At 38.3% G+C, this 16138-nt stretch overlaps 1 protein-coding gene across 1 annotated transcript; it reads right to left on the bottom strand.

The window, feature by feature from the left end:
- Positions 1-407: 407 nt before the first annotated feature.
- Positions 408-15761, bottom strand: LOC124169362 (trypsin-1-like). The gene is made up of 8 exons (XM_046547950.1): positions 15670-15761; positions 10544-10657; positions 9061-9146; positions 8171-8259; positions 6210-6351; positions 2747-2860; positions 1396-1545; positions 408-651 (listed from the first exon to the last, which is right to left on the bottom strand). Exons 2-8 carry the CDS (start codon positions 10599-10601, stop codon positions 499-501), a joined length of 792 nt encoding a protein of 263 aa, XP_046403906.1. The 5' UTR covers positions 10602-10657; positions 15670-15761; the 3' UTR covers positions 408-498.
- Between the last annotated feature and the right edge of the window lie 377 nt (positions 15762-16138).

The raw sequence follows: 16138 nt of genomic DNA, 5'->3' as shown, positions 1-16138 counted from the left end.
ACGGAACTCTGAGAAACATCTCTTCATAATCACCTATTAAAATATCCTATGGTTGGAAAGTTTCCTATGTTTGATAGAGTATTAATAATCCTTATTTAAGCCAAGTGCTACCAGCTTGCAGGGTACTCTGCTACCTGCTAGCATCCTGCGTCGTATCAGCGCTCAAAGCCTCGCCCCAAGGTCACCTCACTTGCGGTAGCGGGAACCAGAACGACGTCACACGGAGTTTCCACAGCATTCAAGCTTAGCGGTGGCATTTTAGGGTGTTTGAAAATTTTCACTTTTCATTTAATTGCGAAAAATAGATATCATTTAAAAATCAAATAGCATGAAATACGTACTCCAGGAGTAATAATCTTTCGATTTAGGCAATTAGGAAAATAGGAAACCACCCTATTTGTATGATTTATTGAAAAGAAAAGTTTTCAGAACATACAAATTTACAAAATATAGCTAATGGTCATACATGTATATAGGCTAATCAGCCAATACTCTCCATCACTTCTTCAAGCCAGTTTCCTTGGCTATGAATGCCTTCATTGACGATACTTTGGCGTAAACTATTGGGTATTCTCTCTCTCCGCAACCTATCCCCCAGGATACAATGCCGTACAGCTTATCATTGGTGACCACAGGACCACCACTATCACCCTGTGCGAGAATTTGATTTATTAATTCACCAAAAATCATTTAAAATCTCTATAAGTAAGAATTATTGAATTAAGTACATATCTTAGTTCCTACATGTTTATGTGCTTCCAAAAGCTTCAATGCTGACATTTCATACAATTTTTCAAGTTCAAATCAGAAAGGGTGAATGGCAATTAATTGGACCAGACCAATCTGATCAGATTATTATGGAAAGGATAATAATGACCATGAAAATCTTCATTTGTCAAAGAGAAAATTAAGAGAAATATAAATTCTGAATTTAAGATGCATTTATGGCCTCTACAACAGCAACCATATTGACAAAATAATTAAAATACTATTGTGCATACACTGATAATATGTATGACTACAAAAATAGATTAAAAGTCTGAAACTTCCAAACAATTTTTTATACCATTGGATGATGGTGCAATGCATTTTATTTGTAATATCAATTTCTTCACTGCAAAAATGCTCAATGATCGCCCACTGAAACAAATCCGCTCATCGAGGAGCCCAACAATACGAATGCTCTCAGCTGGCAGTAGCCGGAGCATAAACGCTCACCTCCAATTCTCTGCTACGGTATTATAATTGGGCTCCTAGATGAGCGGATTTGATTCGGTAGGCAATTGCTGAGCTTTTGTGCAGTGAAGGTATTGATATGTTATTAAGGCTTACGCCCATGAAATAAATATATCATTTATTACAATAGAAGATATATATTATGTAAATGCTATTTACGTTACAAGAATTCTTGCCAGCTTCCTTCACTCCAGCACAGAACATTTGATCTGTAATCCCACCGTCGGTTATGTAATCCAGAAAACACTCATGTTGGTCATATACAGGGACTGTAACCTTCTGAAGGAATTTAGCGATATTGCCTCCTTCCTGAGGAAATGGAATTGTTCATCATTATTTTAAGAGAGCATGTATAGAACAACATTCAAGAATTGTTAAAAACTGAAGTTATTATTTTCAAAATTGTAATGGTACCAACCCTCATCAAAATTTACCTTCATTTAAAGTTTTAAAATCTTGAATTTGTCAAAATATTTGTTTTCTGAAAATACAAATTGAAATTTGGCATTCATGGGTTCAAATTACGAACAACCATTGAAAATACTAATGCTTGAAAAATATATTGTAATTTTTTAATCAAACTTTAAACTAATGATGAAAACTTATTTAATTTTTCTATGGTGGTTTGCCATGGAACAGAAATAGTTATTATAATTAGGGGTACCTTTTAGAGGATAGGAACTCAGAAGTACATATAAGTAAGGCTTTCTCAGAGCACAGTACACTGAAACTTAGAAATACACAGATTCGGGAGTGGTCTGGGGTGATTGGGGGATTTTGGATGCTATTCTGACTCATGAAAACTAAATAAAAGTCAATAAAAAATAGCAATTTTGTAAGAAAAAATATTTTCTAAGGTGAGAACTTAACAGCTTATAAAGTTTAACAATGAATTATGTTTCTATTATCTATTTAGTGAATTTGTTCCCTGAGAATGCACTGAAATCTAAGAAAACCACAAAAATAATCTATTCGAATAACCATTTCATAATAGCATCACGAATACCTTTATTCTTCTCAGTGGCATAGCCAGGGATTTCGTTCAGGTGAGGGGGGAAAACTTTTGGAAAATAGTGCACTAAGTAATGGGTTTCAAACTAATTTTAACATTTTTCACTATCCAAAAAACTTTATTTGTTCAAGAAATATTTTGTAAATTAATGATTTTTCATTATTTTGTTCTTTTATGAGAGAAAATAATTGCGTTTCTGTATTATGGAGGTGGACCCTGACCCCTCAGCCCCCCCCCCCTCGCTACCCCATTGATTCTTCAGATACCTTCATTTTATTTATTTTTTATATGATATTTTTACACTGAGTATGTTATAAATAAACGAACCGATAAAAATTTTAAATTTTATAATAGCAAAAAGAAAACCTTCAGTTCAAGTAATCTGAGTGTTTTTTTATTAAACTTTTTTATATATGCTTCATGAAAGATGGGAGTATTGAGGGGGGCGTAAGTGATCAGCCTCCAGCCAACCTGACCAGACTGCACTTGTGCACATACCCTTACGTCACCCCATCCACTTATCACCACCATTGTCCCAACATCCAGCTCCTCTCCTTCTGCAGGCAATGCAATAGGAGACACTGTACTACTGAAGACAAAAGGCGTTGAGACCTGTAATATGAAATGAAATGAGATTTATTAATGGCTCTGAGGCTGTACCCCTTGAGAAAGAAAAAGAAAAAAATTTGTGTTAATATAATGAAAAAATTATTCATAAATTTATAAAATATTCAAAATTACAACAACATAAGTTAACTCATGATGAAAGAACACAAATGGTAATTTCCACACTTTTTAACTCCAAAACTCAACAATGTACCATGGATTCATCACATAGTGTCATTTCAAAGTGAAAATGACGCTACATGTTGAAATCATGGTCGGTTGTTGAGTGTTGCATTTAAAAATGTGGAAAATTATCAATTGTGATCTTCACCATGGATATATTGTACTTCCACCAAATCAACTCAGAAACGCTTTTGTACGAATATAAACTAATACCCTAATACATTGAAATATACATTAATAAAATACAATTAAATATAAATTAATGCAATATCCAAAATATTCACGACAAAATTATTAAAATTTCGAAAATCTTTGCACTTAAAGATTTAAGTTTTTAAAATTATTCAGGAAATTATTTAACAAAAATTCGTCAGCATGCGTTTTAAAGTATAAAATAGCAGTTTGTACTAACAGGGGCGGATCCAGGATTTCTTTCTGGGGGGGGGGGGGAAGGAAGGTTATATCCAAGATTTTATTCTGGGGGGGCACAAGTGTACCTCGTAATACAAAATGAACGCAATGATAATGGGACTAGTGCGTAGGTTTCCGCGGCGTCGTTCACGATGACAGCTAATTTCCGGGTTCTCCAGCCGCGTCTGTCGTTTATAGTTGACTACAGTTTCGGAAGCCATCCTGCTTCCGTCTTCAGGTCGAAGGTGAGAAGTGTTCATTTTTTGCCGTCTTATATAAGAGTTTGGTCAGAACTCTCTTCCAAACGTTGCTGATTGGGTAGCCGTTGTCCCTGTTAATATTTTGCCTTTTGTGGATTTCAATCGCTTCCCTAATTTGCCTTGGGTAGTAGCGACTCTCTTTTGCCACTATCTTCGCTTTTTCGAATTCAATGTTATGGCCGGCCTCACTCCAAACATTCTCTGCAATGGCTGACAAGTGCAGTTGTTTTTTATTGGTAGCCCTCACATGCTCCTTCATCCTTGTCGCCATTCCTCGGCATGTTTCGCCAACATATGATTTTCCGCAGGAGCATGGCACTGTGTACACGCCTTCGCATAGTGCCTGCGGGATACGATCTTTTGGTCCAGGTACAATGTTTTGTATCTTGGTCACGCAATTGAACCTTGTGACCACGTCATGCTTCCTTAGTATCCTAGCAATACACTCTGACACTCCTGCTATGAATGGAATTGTAAGCCGTGCTACAGGTTTGGTCAATTCCTCCTCCTCTGTGGCCTGGCGTTCCTCAGATGGTCGTGAGTGCATCTTTTTGACCTTAGCGGCCCTTTTGAGGACCATTTTCCGGTCGTAGCCATTCCTGATTAGTGCTTTGGTCAGGTGCTTCTTCTCTGATTCTAATGATTCGGCGTCGGAAATGGTGAAGGCTCGGTGGAGTAGAGATGTTACCACCGAGGCCTTCTGGGCGGGATGGTGGTGTGATGCTGCGTTCAGGTATCGGTCCGTGTGCGTTTCCTTTCTATACACCGCATGTCCAAGACTGCCATCGTCTTTCCTCTTAATCATTACGTCCAAGAAGGGCAACTTGCCCTCGCATTCCTTTTCCATTGTGAAGCGGATCCTTCGGTGTTGTTTGTTGAGATATATCAAAAATTTGTCCAATTCCTCTGCACCGTGTGGCCATACGATGAACGTGTCATCAACATACCGAAGCCAAAGCTTTGGTTGCTTGTGGTAGGTATTCACGGCCTCCTCCTCAAACTTTTCCATAAAGAGGTTGGCCAACACAGGGGAAAGGGGCGAACCCATCGCTGCTCCGTCTGATTGTTCATAATAATTGTCATTCCACAGGAAGAAGTTGTTCCTCAGGCAATGCTCCACAAGCTTGGGGAAGTCCTTGGGAATTCCTGAGCTTGTCAGGTTTTTCACAATTTCCACTGATTCTTCAATGGGCACGTTCGTAAACAGCGACACTACGTCGAAGCTCACCATGATGTCTTCTCTCTCGATGGTAATGCCTTTTATCATATTCACGAAATGGGCTGAGTTCTTCACATATGAAGAGGTGTTTCCCACGCAATCCTGTAGAGTTTGGGCTAGGTATTTGGCGAGTCGATAGGTTGGAGCGTCAATTTGGCTCACAATGGGCCTCAGTGGTACACCCTCCTTGTGTAACTTCGGTAAGCCGTATAGCCTCGGTGGTTTCGGTGCGGACGTAATTAGCCATCTCTGTTCTTCAGTCGGAATAGAGGACCTCTTGATCATGGCTCTTGTCTCCCGCTCTGCTTTGGCCATGTTCTTTTGTAGTTTGACGTAAATGGTGTCGGACAGAAGTTCTTCTACCTTTGAGTTGTATTTCTCCTTCTCCAAGAGAACGGTGGCATTTCCTTTGTCCGCAGGCAAGATCACGATGTTTTTGTTTTCACGAAGGGCATTGAGAGCGGCCCTTTCTTTCAACGTAATATTCGGCTTCGGTGGTTTAGCTCTGCGCAAAACTCGCGCTACGTCCTCCCTGATTTCGTCGGCCACAGGTTTTGGTAGTTTCCGGATACCAGACTCCACTTCGGTGATGAATCTTTCCCATGGTATGTCTCGTGGCGTTATGGCAAAGTTTAGTCCTTTGGCTAGCACTGCAGTAGTGGCTGGGATGGATGAAGGAGCATGTGAGGGCTACCAATAAAAAACAACTGCACTTGTCAGCCATTGCAAAGCATGTTTGGAGTGAGGCCGGCCATAACATTGAATTCGAAAAAGCGAAGATAGTGGCAAAAGAGAGTCGCTACTACCCAAGGCAAATTAGGGAAGCGATTGAAATCCACAAAAGGCAAAATATTAACAGGGACAACGGCTACCCAATCAGCAACGTTTGGAAGAGAGTTCTGACCAATCAGCGCACAGGAGGAGATCGGCCAGTGCTATATAAGACGGCAAAAAATGAACACTTCTCACCTTCGACCTGAAGACGGAAGCAGGATGGCTTCCGAAACTGCAGTCAACTATAAACGACAGACGCGGCTGGAGAACCCGGAAATTAGCAGTCATCATGATAATGGGACCGCATTAAAAATCTTGCATATTTTTTAAGGGTCAGGAAGCGGGACACGTGCCCCCCTAGATTCGTCTATGTGTACTAAACCACTATTATTAAATATGCAAATACAACTAACAAAAAGCATAATAAACAAAAAATTAGTGGTCTTATAGTAACATATTTTAATAATTTATCTTATACACATATAGCTATAGAAGAGCAAAAAATTACCTTGAGTAGCGCCATATCCCAGTCATAGTTTCTGGCGGCTGGATCATAATTGGGGTGTACAGTGAAATAAGTTACATCATAAATGTCCCCCTCGTCAACGTCAAGAGAACCAGCCATGAGCTGCAGGCTATTGTCACCCTTACTGAAAGGTAATTATTGGCCACAATTGCATGAAGGATTCCATTCAATCACTATAGTTATCCTGTAGCTGTTATGTTCAAAGAAAAAATTGCTAGTTAGGAAGAACGAGGGTGGTTCAATATTATTTTAATCTATGGTAATGAAGAGTGAAAAATAAAGGGAAAAGCAATAGTCCATTTTATGATTCACCAGATGGAAGGATCCATTGGATCTAAGAAGCCAAGTTACCAACAAAGGAAGCAGAAAGATATATATCATCAGTAGAAAAGTGCAGGCAAGGAGGGCTTCCTACAAAAAGAAGAATATCCTTACACCTGAGAGTACAATCGTAGAAGTAAGGAAAAAATTCATCATATCCTATATATAGCTAGGAATTAAGGCTAGGGGGGGATTAAGGAGAAACTAATACTGGGTATATGCAATAAGGGAGGTGTGGATGCCCTCACCCAGACACTTTTTAAGATAAATAGCTCAAAATGGTGAGTTTAACGGCTTTCTGAGGAATATATTATTGTTACACTATTCTATAATTAAATTTATTCAATTCAGTAAAATGTATTAAATATAAATATTTCACTGAGTTCTGGGGAGGGGGGTTTATCCCCCAAAAATACCCATCACTGCGCCACTGACATGTGGAGCATGTTTCTCTAAAGGAGCAGGGATTGAATATGCTATTGCAATACTATTGCTATGCTATTGCAATGGCTACTAGCTCTCTCCTGTCCAGCCGTCTAAGGTCAGGAAAAAGGGTATAGATGGCAGGTACAGCAAGTTCTCAATATACGAACAAGACGCATTCCGAGACCTTGTTCATATGTTGAAAAACCAAGGCATTTGCACAGAAAGTGTAGTTATCCTGCAACATGCAACACTGCATAACAATTGTGATGGTGACGAACTGATCTTTCTGCGCGTGGCTGGAGCCGAAAAAATTTCGCTGCGTAAGTAACGAAGATTGGGCGAAACGCTTAAAATTCTCGACTTCACAACGGTTTAGGCGGCATCCATTAATTACGTGAGTCGTTTAGGGGAGGGGGTTCAGCCGATTCTCACGTTGGGGAGAGGGGGCAAGTGTCACGTAATTTTTTTCCGCAAGAATCAGTGTTAAATGTGATTATAGACTATGATCTTAGTTATCTTAAATACTAGCCTTAACTGATATTACATAAAAATAGCAAAAGCAGTTGTTTTTATTTTATATAAATTCCACGCAATGAATGCATCGCAACGCAACTAAAATGAAGCATGTATTAACGTTTTTATACTGAAAATACGCATTTTGACCAATCTCATGTGAGATTAGTGCTTGGCAGCGATTTCCGGTTGAGAAGCTTGGGCAGGTCATTGTCAATGGGCGAACCCAGGATCAAAACTAGGGGAGGGTAAGCTAAGGCCGTTCAAGTTGTAATATTTTAGCATGGGAAAGGTGAAAGGAACCAGCATTTTTAGAAAATTTTATTTAATTTTTAGAAAATAGCACTTTATTAGTTTTAAAAATTATTTGCTGGAAAAAAATTATTTTTGTAACATGTGTTATACTAATATCATTTTACATGAGTTAAAGAAAATGTAAAAATTGTTGAAAACTTTCTTTTCAATCCAGTCCTTATTTTCCTTAAATACTTTTGCGATTTTGTCTTAATGGGGAGGGGGGGTTGGGGGCAGCCTACCCCTCCTGACCCCCGCTGGGTACGCCCATGGTCACTGCTGCGAAGTCTTCCGTTCCAGCAAACCAACACAGTATTTTTTTGCACCTATAACGTAATACCTACATCACGGCCATTGGATACGAGTTTCTGTTTCTCGTTGATACTCACTCGTGAACGCAGTGTGCGGCAGTCACGGCCCAGTCTTCGCTCAAGATGGATGCACCACACATGTGATATCCGTCGCTTCTCAAGGAGAGCTGAAAGATGGAACAGGAGAAATTGGACACGAGGTCAAATACATGAAGAAAATATGGTGTAAACATGCAGATTTAAATAAATTAAATAAAATAAACGGCAGGGCTCCACGCAGTGACGCAGCCAGGAATTTTCTTCGGGGCGGGAATCTAAAACCAGGGTTGAACCAGGAGAGTTCGCGGGAATATTTTGAAAATTAGGGAACTAAGTGGAGTGTTTTAAATTAATTTAAACACTTTTTTACAATCGGAAAAAACTTCAGTTTATAAAATATTTTGTTAATATATAATAAGTTCTCAAGAAGTTATTGTGTTTGTATATTTACGGGGGGGGGGTGGGGGGGGGGTTCGGAATCCCCCTCGATGTGCCACTGGCTCTGTGGATGAGTTCCACTTCTGGCCATAAAAACTAAACTAGGCAAAAAAACCAAAACTCAAAACACAAAATTTTAAACGGATCATAGCTAATAGTAGAATTGAGTGTAGAGCTGCGTAAAACCAATCTTAGGATCGTTGACCAGTGATGATAATGATGATCTTAGTCGTGGGCGTACCCAGCGACGGGCAGGAGGGGGCAGATGCCCCCCCTAGAAGCAAAAATTGCATATGTTTTTAAGGAAAATAATATTTTTTCAACCAAATAATTTTAAAAACTAATAAGGAGCCGTTACAGTTTTCTTAAAATGTTGATTTCATTCACCTTTTCCATGCTTAAATCTTACCTATAGCTTGAACAACCATGGTTTGCTACCCCCCCCTCCCCCAAGTTTTGATCCTAGGTGTTCCCTTGATCTCATTCCTTACCTGGTAAGGGAACTCTCCGGGGGCTGCATCCTCCCCACCAACGATTCTCCCGTCAAGTGTCGGTGGCCCATTGGGCACTCGGAAGCCTTGGTAAAGAATAAGACGAATAATGTTGATAAAAGAGTGAGATGAATAGGTGGGGTTACTAGGAATATGCCTTGGGGGGGATGGGATGGCCTGAGTTGGCGACCCCCTCCCCGACGGGCAAAATCTGGTAAAAGTTTTGAAAAAATAAATGCCTGGAAATACATCTTACATCACTTTGGCTTTTAAAGATTGAACTTAAAGCAGATGCAGTTGTTATGTCTAATAATTATACGATAGCTTTAAATATATTTTGTTATTCATCTGAGGCTTTTCGGGGGGGATCTACTCCCTCACCCCCCCCATAGTTACGCCACTGAGACGAATAATGTTGACAAGCAGGGCCAGCCTGCCTGTTCCACAGCCAGGTTGACTCTGCTGCGGTAACCGTCGCAGCCTTGTCGCCTATCGTTGTTGCACTGTTGCCTGCCATAGTGTACACCCAGTGGCGTAGCCAGGGGGGATACGCGGGGTCCGGACACACCCCGAAATAATGAAAGCACAATTTTATTCCCTTATAAAAAAAACAAAATATAGAAAAATCATGAATTTACCAAATATTTCTTTAACAAATTATTTTTTCGATTATGAAAAGTGTTAAAATTAGTTTATACTGTGTACACCGTAAGTTGGCGCACGGGTCCGCGAAATACCAGAGCCGCGAGCAAAGGAGGGTAGGAAAGGACCGACAAAAAAACTGTACAGGAACGACACAGATAGTTGGCGGGTCCGTTCGCCCGTCCCTTTCCTCCCCCCGACGAAGGCAACTAGCACCTCTAATAGAATTATTAACTTTTTTTACTTTCTCATAATATCTCAATCTTAATAGCATATTTTTAAAGTACTAAAAAAGCTGAGACGAATGATATAAAACACGAAGTGCTCGTATCATAAATAACGAAATGGTCGAAAGTTATTTTTTAGCCGTTATACTGAGTGTTTTGTTTTAACTTTCGACCATTTCGTTATTTATGGTCGGAGTACTTCGTGTTTTATATAATTCTTCTTCGTGTTTTAAATTTTGTAATATACTAAAAATCTGTATTTGAAGTCAAAATACAAGATACATCCGGGTCATGGATATGAAATATCAAGTAAAGATTACAAAAGTATTTCAAATATGCATTTTAAAATACTTATATTTGGAATACTGCCCAGCCCTGAGCGCCATTAAAATATTTATGAAAGATAACTTAAAGACGACAATATAGCAGCGGAGCGTATTAATATCTTCAAAATCGCAAGCAGACTTTTTTCTTGCCGGAAATGGTTTACGAGAGAATTCCATCGCTCAAATAGGGAAGAAATACACAAAACACGACCGGTGAAGAGTGAGTTATAGGTGCTCTCAATGTCTGCACATCTATCTACAAGTAAACGTGACGTTTTTGGTACTCACTCGAAGCGCTGGCTATAACAGCCAAAGCGATGACCGCTGTAGTCGCATTCATCCTCATAGTTGCTTAGCGATGGCAGGGCGCGTTCCGTAATGTCACTGGCAGTACTGCTACCCCTATGAAAAAATTGTATAAAACCGTGCAACAATTTTATACTACTTATACAGGTTGTATGCAACTTGTATACAAAGTATACAAATTGTATAAACTGTATTAAGTCACATGCTGTATACAGCATATACAATTTGCGTATAGCGTATACAATTTGTATACAAGTTGCGTATAGCGTATACAATTTGTATAACAGTAATTCAAAGAAGGTGCCAAAAACGTAAGTCCGAAAATCAACTGGGTCAGGGACCAAAACAATGTTCCACATTCAAGAATTCAATTGCTTCTAAAGATCATGAATCGCGTTTTAAACAAGATTCTTGGAGATCCATCAATGTTAGTCATTCATTGCCACTTGAAAATTTTCAAATTTCGGTTGGAGGGATTTCCCGGCATTGATGGATAGACTAGGGGAGAGATGGGATGGGCTATAGGGGTGGGTGGGCATTTGGGATATTCGTAGAATATTTTTGGACAACGGGCTTTTGTGTATGTAATAACTGAGGCACAGGTGTTATTAAATGATATTACAAAATAATATGAATAACTACTTAACCCTTTCGAGACGGTGGTGTTTTCGTCTTAGCATGACTGCTGTACTGAGCCTCAAGAGACTCTTCTATCTAGTGGCACGGAGCAGGAGCGCAGGTAGGAATGAAGGCTGGGGGGGGGGGGGGGTTTAGGTGCAACTAATACCGGGGTGTGAGGGGGTATGGAATATCCACCAAGATAAGCGGTAGGTGCGAGATTAATAAATTGCGGAATTTTAAGATAAATGGTTCAAAATGGTGAGTTTTACGGCTTTCTGAGGGATTTTATATCAATCCTTACATTATACTATTAGTAATATCAATCCAATTAAGTGAAATGGATTAAAATTAAAAAAATTTGAGAATTTTTGGGGGGGGGGTATTATCCCCCAAACCGGGCACGGCACATATTTGGAGGACATTGGTTAAAAAGGTTTTCGCGGGTAGTCACATGCTTTCAGCTCCAACCTTTTTCGGCCCTCCCAGCGAGGACTTCGCATTATCTCGGACTCCGATGGTGTTTAAGCAGGGTCATCACGGACGCGGAGATATGACGACTACACTAGCAAGGTTGGTGTGCGCTAAAATGTTAATTTTTTGTATTACTTATTGTGATCAACTTCCAACTTAAAAATGAAAACTTTTCCTGCGAAAGCACATGCTAGGCTCAGGGCGAGCAGCAATGTGAGTGCAGATGTACTAAATAAGAACACCAAAAAAATATAATTGCCATATCTCTGTAACACTTGTAATTCGCATTACTCCAAAGTTTTCTTCAAGTGCCTATACGTACTAAAAGAGGCACTCATAGTGCAAATTGCGCAATTACGAACATTTTACTGCAAAATATCGGAAAAAGTGGATCACATTGCACCTATCACGGCGCCGCGGACATTTTTGAAAACCATACGAGCGGAAACAAAGCGAAGGATTCATAAAAATTCAAGTACCGTGTACTACTCGTAGAAACGCGACAGGAAGGGTAATGAGGTATTGAACAATCGGAGAAGACCTCCACCTGATTTCCCTCTGAGAAGTGACCGATTAGAACCGAGGAGTACAACCGCAGATATTGATACTGACATATAATGCATCTAATTGCTGCTGAGATTTTGAATTTTATAACAGGAGAGATAATGTCCCAAGTGAAGTGTGAATTCATTGGAGTATATTTTTCATCCTTTTTTCCTCCATTATTTTTGTTCACATTAATTTATATATCTATTTGATCCTTACAAATAAGCGAATTGTCATGTACTGTTTTCAATTAAAAATATTGGGGTTCAAATAAATTGGAAAGAAAGTGAAGTATCAAACTGCAGAAAATAAATGTTTTCTTTCCACTGGCTAGGGAAAAATAAAATGTTAGTTTTGTTTTACGAATTATGGAATTTACCTAGAAAAATTGTGTGTCGTCAATTAAATTTGTATTAATCATTTGCATGTGATTGAGAAAATGTTCAGTCGCAATTGACGCACTAAAACCTTTTAAAGTGATAATTGTTAAGGTATTAGTGGTCACCATAGATTTAATTCTGGGACGTTGTTGAGTGAACTTAAACGTATTTTTCGCCGTGTAGCATATTGAGCCCTGAAAGTCTTTTTTTTAGAGTAGGGAAGGGTGCAGATATAATGGTGGGTTGATAAATAAAAGGGTAAATTCAGATGTTCTCACAGGTAAAAGTTCTTCAAGAAATGAGAATAGAGGGAAAGAAAGAAAAATCACCCTGTCATAATCAGCATTACCAATTTACAATAATACAGGTTATAACTTTAAGCATACGAAACATCAGTTGAATCATAATATCAAAGGCAGTCAAGGTTAAAGTATGGTGTGACAATAAAATCTGCAGAACCATGGAGTAGGGATATAGAGCCTAAAAATAGTCTAATCGATAAGAGCGAATCGAAAACAGTCCCGAATCGCAATAATACTAGTTTTAAAGTAATAACCCTGGTATTAATAACCCTGGTGGTAATGGCCGTAGTTTAAGGACTTAATTTCCCGAATTCTACCATTTAATTCATAGGGCGAAGTAAAATGTTATTATGGGAACAAATAGTTGACTAACAGATGAAGATTCAGACGGTAAAATCTTCCCAAAATCGTAAATTGTTCATCGAAATGATAGAATTAATTGAACTGGAGGCGGAGTATTTATAGCTGTAAATAATTCAATCGTCAATCAAGCGGAAACCATAACAGAGAGCAGCGTTTAATCTGTGTGGTGTTCAATTAAATATCTTAAATCTAAAAATATATTAGTAGCCAGTACTAAAGAGCACCAAACACAGATTTAACATCAAAGTTAGATTTTGAAACCCAAAAAGCAGCATAGCATCCCAGTATCCTGAAAGAAACTTGATTTTTGGTGAATATTTCGACGCACCTTCTATGGATTAGGAGACGTATAGCTTCATTCCTGGTGGGGGAGATTAATTGAATTGGAGAGGCGTCATTACACATTTTTACATAAAATTCATTGTTTCAAATAGCATCCGCACCCAACAGAGGAGACAGTATTCTTGATTTAATAGCGACAAGTATACCTAATCAGGTAATAAACTTGAGAACCGCCGAAGGAATAAGTGACCATAGGGTAGTAACTGCAAAGGTTTCTCTAAATTCCACTGAAATGCTCAAGAAAGAACGTAAAGTTTTCCTTTTCAAGAGCTCATTCTGATGACTTTATGAGTCATCTGAAAAATGCTTTCCCCGCGTTATAACTGATTACTTTAACCTTAGATTATTGCAATTATAAAATTTTACGATTTCATTAGTAGCTTTCTTTACAGAAAAGCGTTAAAATATTATGTGAAAATAAATGAAGGTATTAGAGAACCTGATGATTTTGTGAAAAGGTCAATCGTAAGGTTATTATTGAGCCTTTTTTTTAAATTTCAGTGCAGCGTCAAGGAAAGCATTTTCTAGATATATGAGAGAACTTTACTACACTTTAAAATTTACAAGCTTTACACCTGATATTATCACTTTTCACAGTATTTTTTACTGCGAAATTCCAATTTTCATTAACTTTTACCTAGTTTTTAAAAGAGAGAATCGAGAAAAAATCTTTTTCGTGCATGCAGTTTCCTAAAATTTTCCGAAGAGGACTACCTTATTCCCCGGTAAGGAGTAAGGATTGCCCCACCATAAGCCCTTCTCAAGGGCTCCAAATCTACCCAGACCGCCCCTGGATTCGTCAAGCTTTCTTGGAAATATTTGTGGATGACATAGCGAGACAGAGGTTGTACTACGCATACGAAATGCCATACCATTTATATGTAACGTGTATATAAGATTCAGCGCAGAAATACTGTCTACGTTAAATTAATAGAATACAAAGAAATCCGCGCAGTTAAAAAATACTGCTAAATCCGTTAAGAAAGCGATGCACAAATTATCAGAAATAAATTAGAATTGAAGCCGTTAGAGATTCGAAGGCTACGCTATTGGCTTATATTGCTTGAGTAATTAAAAATAAATATCATTCAGTGTAACACAAAGAACATAAAAAGAGAATCTCTATGCCATTTCATGACCAATAAAAGTCATTAACGAAGAAAGATGTTTTGCCTAACGGAAAGGTGTAGTAATTAGTTTTTTCCCTAGTTAAAAAGGACTAAAATAGGTGAGAGGTGGTACTTTGTACACGCATTTTAGGTTATCTGTTAATTACGGGTGGCATTTTGGGGGGCCGTGGGTCAAGGCGATTTTCACCCCATCTCATGTGGGGTACAGGGTCGTACTGGGAAATATCACAATATTTTTCCGCAAGAAACAGTGCAAAATTGCGATCTAAGTAATCGAAAATAAAAGTGTTTAACTAATATTAAATAAAAATGATAAAATAAAATTGTAACGTGGTGACCTTAGTACTGTAGATCTTTCTCTCAGTACTGGCCGCTTCCAATAATTTTGTGTTATTTATTAAGAACTAACCGTTGATGCGAGAAATAGATGTTTTGTATCCCTTTAATGAATGAATTTTCCTTTTTTTCATTTATTTATTTAGAGGCTAGTGCCATTTTGTTAAAAAAAATAGCTAACTACGATTTTTTTAAAGACGGATGAAGTAATATGACGCCTGTAGCGAAAATCTAAATTAATTAAAAAAATAATTAATTTTTCTATCGTTTTTTTCATTTGTTTATTTAGAGGTTAGCACCACTAGGTTGAAAAATGGCAGGCAACGATTTTTCAAGAGACGGATGGCATAAAATTACGTAAGTACCAAAATCGAAGGATTTTACGTGGCGTAATATTACACCCTCAGCACCCAAAGTGTTAATAAATCCAACGCAAATATGCATAATGTAACGTATTGATATGAAAATTTCCAGATGCCACCAATGTGAAGCAAACATTTAGGCCGTTTATTCAGTATTTCGTATTTAAATATTTACAGTAACAGTATTATGAGTCTATCAGGTGAAAGATACTTCAAGCATTGGCGTATTCATTGAGTTTAAATACTAAAACTTACCGAATATATCGTATGGGATGATTCTGGATCAGATGCGTGTGGTCTTCTCAATTCCGCTGTCCTGGTGAAAGTGACTTGGAAATGCTGTGGGCCTCTGCTTATATAGCATTGTGAGCTGACGTGGACCCACCAAAGAGGGGAAATCGAAAGACATCATTCCTCACGGATGTTAGTAACATTCATGTCTCACCCAGGCATCACCCATGTGTCACGTGTCCCATGATGATTTGCGCCAATAAATATTTATAAAATGACCTCTAGAACGAGCATAATAATTTCGGATCACTCCGAAAGTGACCGGAAGAATAAGAGATATACGAGTCTCAATACTGCGAAAACATTTTCTTCTATTTTATAAACGGTGAAATTGTACTCCAATACAAGTTATTGATTGACGTGATAGATCTTTTTCAAAAAAACAATCTTATTTTCAACAGGAAGTTTAGTTGTTTGTACACTTTTATATATC

Source organism: Ischnura elegans, chromosome 12 (genome assembly GCF_921293095.1).
Source record: "Ischnura elegans chromosome 12, ioIscEleg1.1, whole genome shotgun sequence".
NCBI classification, from domain to species: domain Eukaryota; kingdom Metazoa; phylum Arthropoda; class Insecta; order Odonata; family Coenagrionidae; genus Ischnura; species Ischnura elegans.
This window is presented reverse-complemented; position numbering and strand designations above follow the sequence as displayed.

Bases quoted from the DNA above. Each gene is read 5' to 3' on its own strand.
- LOC124169362 (XM_046547950.1), bottom strand. From the start codon at position 10,601: ATGAGGATGAATGCGACTACAGCGGTCATCGCTTTGGCTGTTATAGCC. The intron at 2,861-6,209 runs GTAATTTTTTGC...TTCATATTACAG, and splicing joins GGGATATGGCGCTACTCAAG to GTCTCAACGCCTTTTGTCTT. The intron at 652-1,395 runs GTAAATAGCATT...ATTCTCGCACAG, and splicing joins CTGGCAAGAATTCTTGTAAC to GGTGATAGTGGTGGTCCTGT.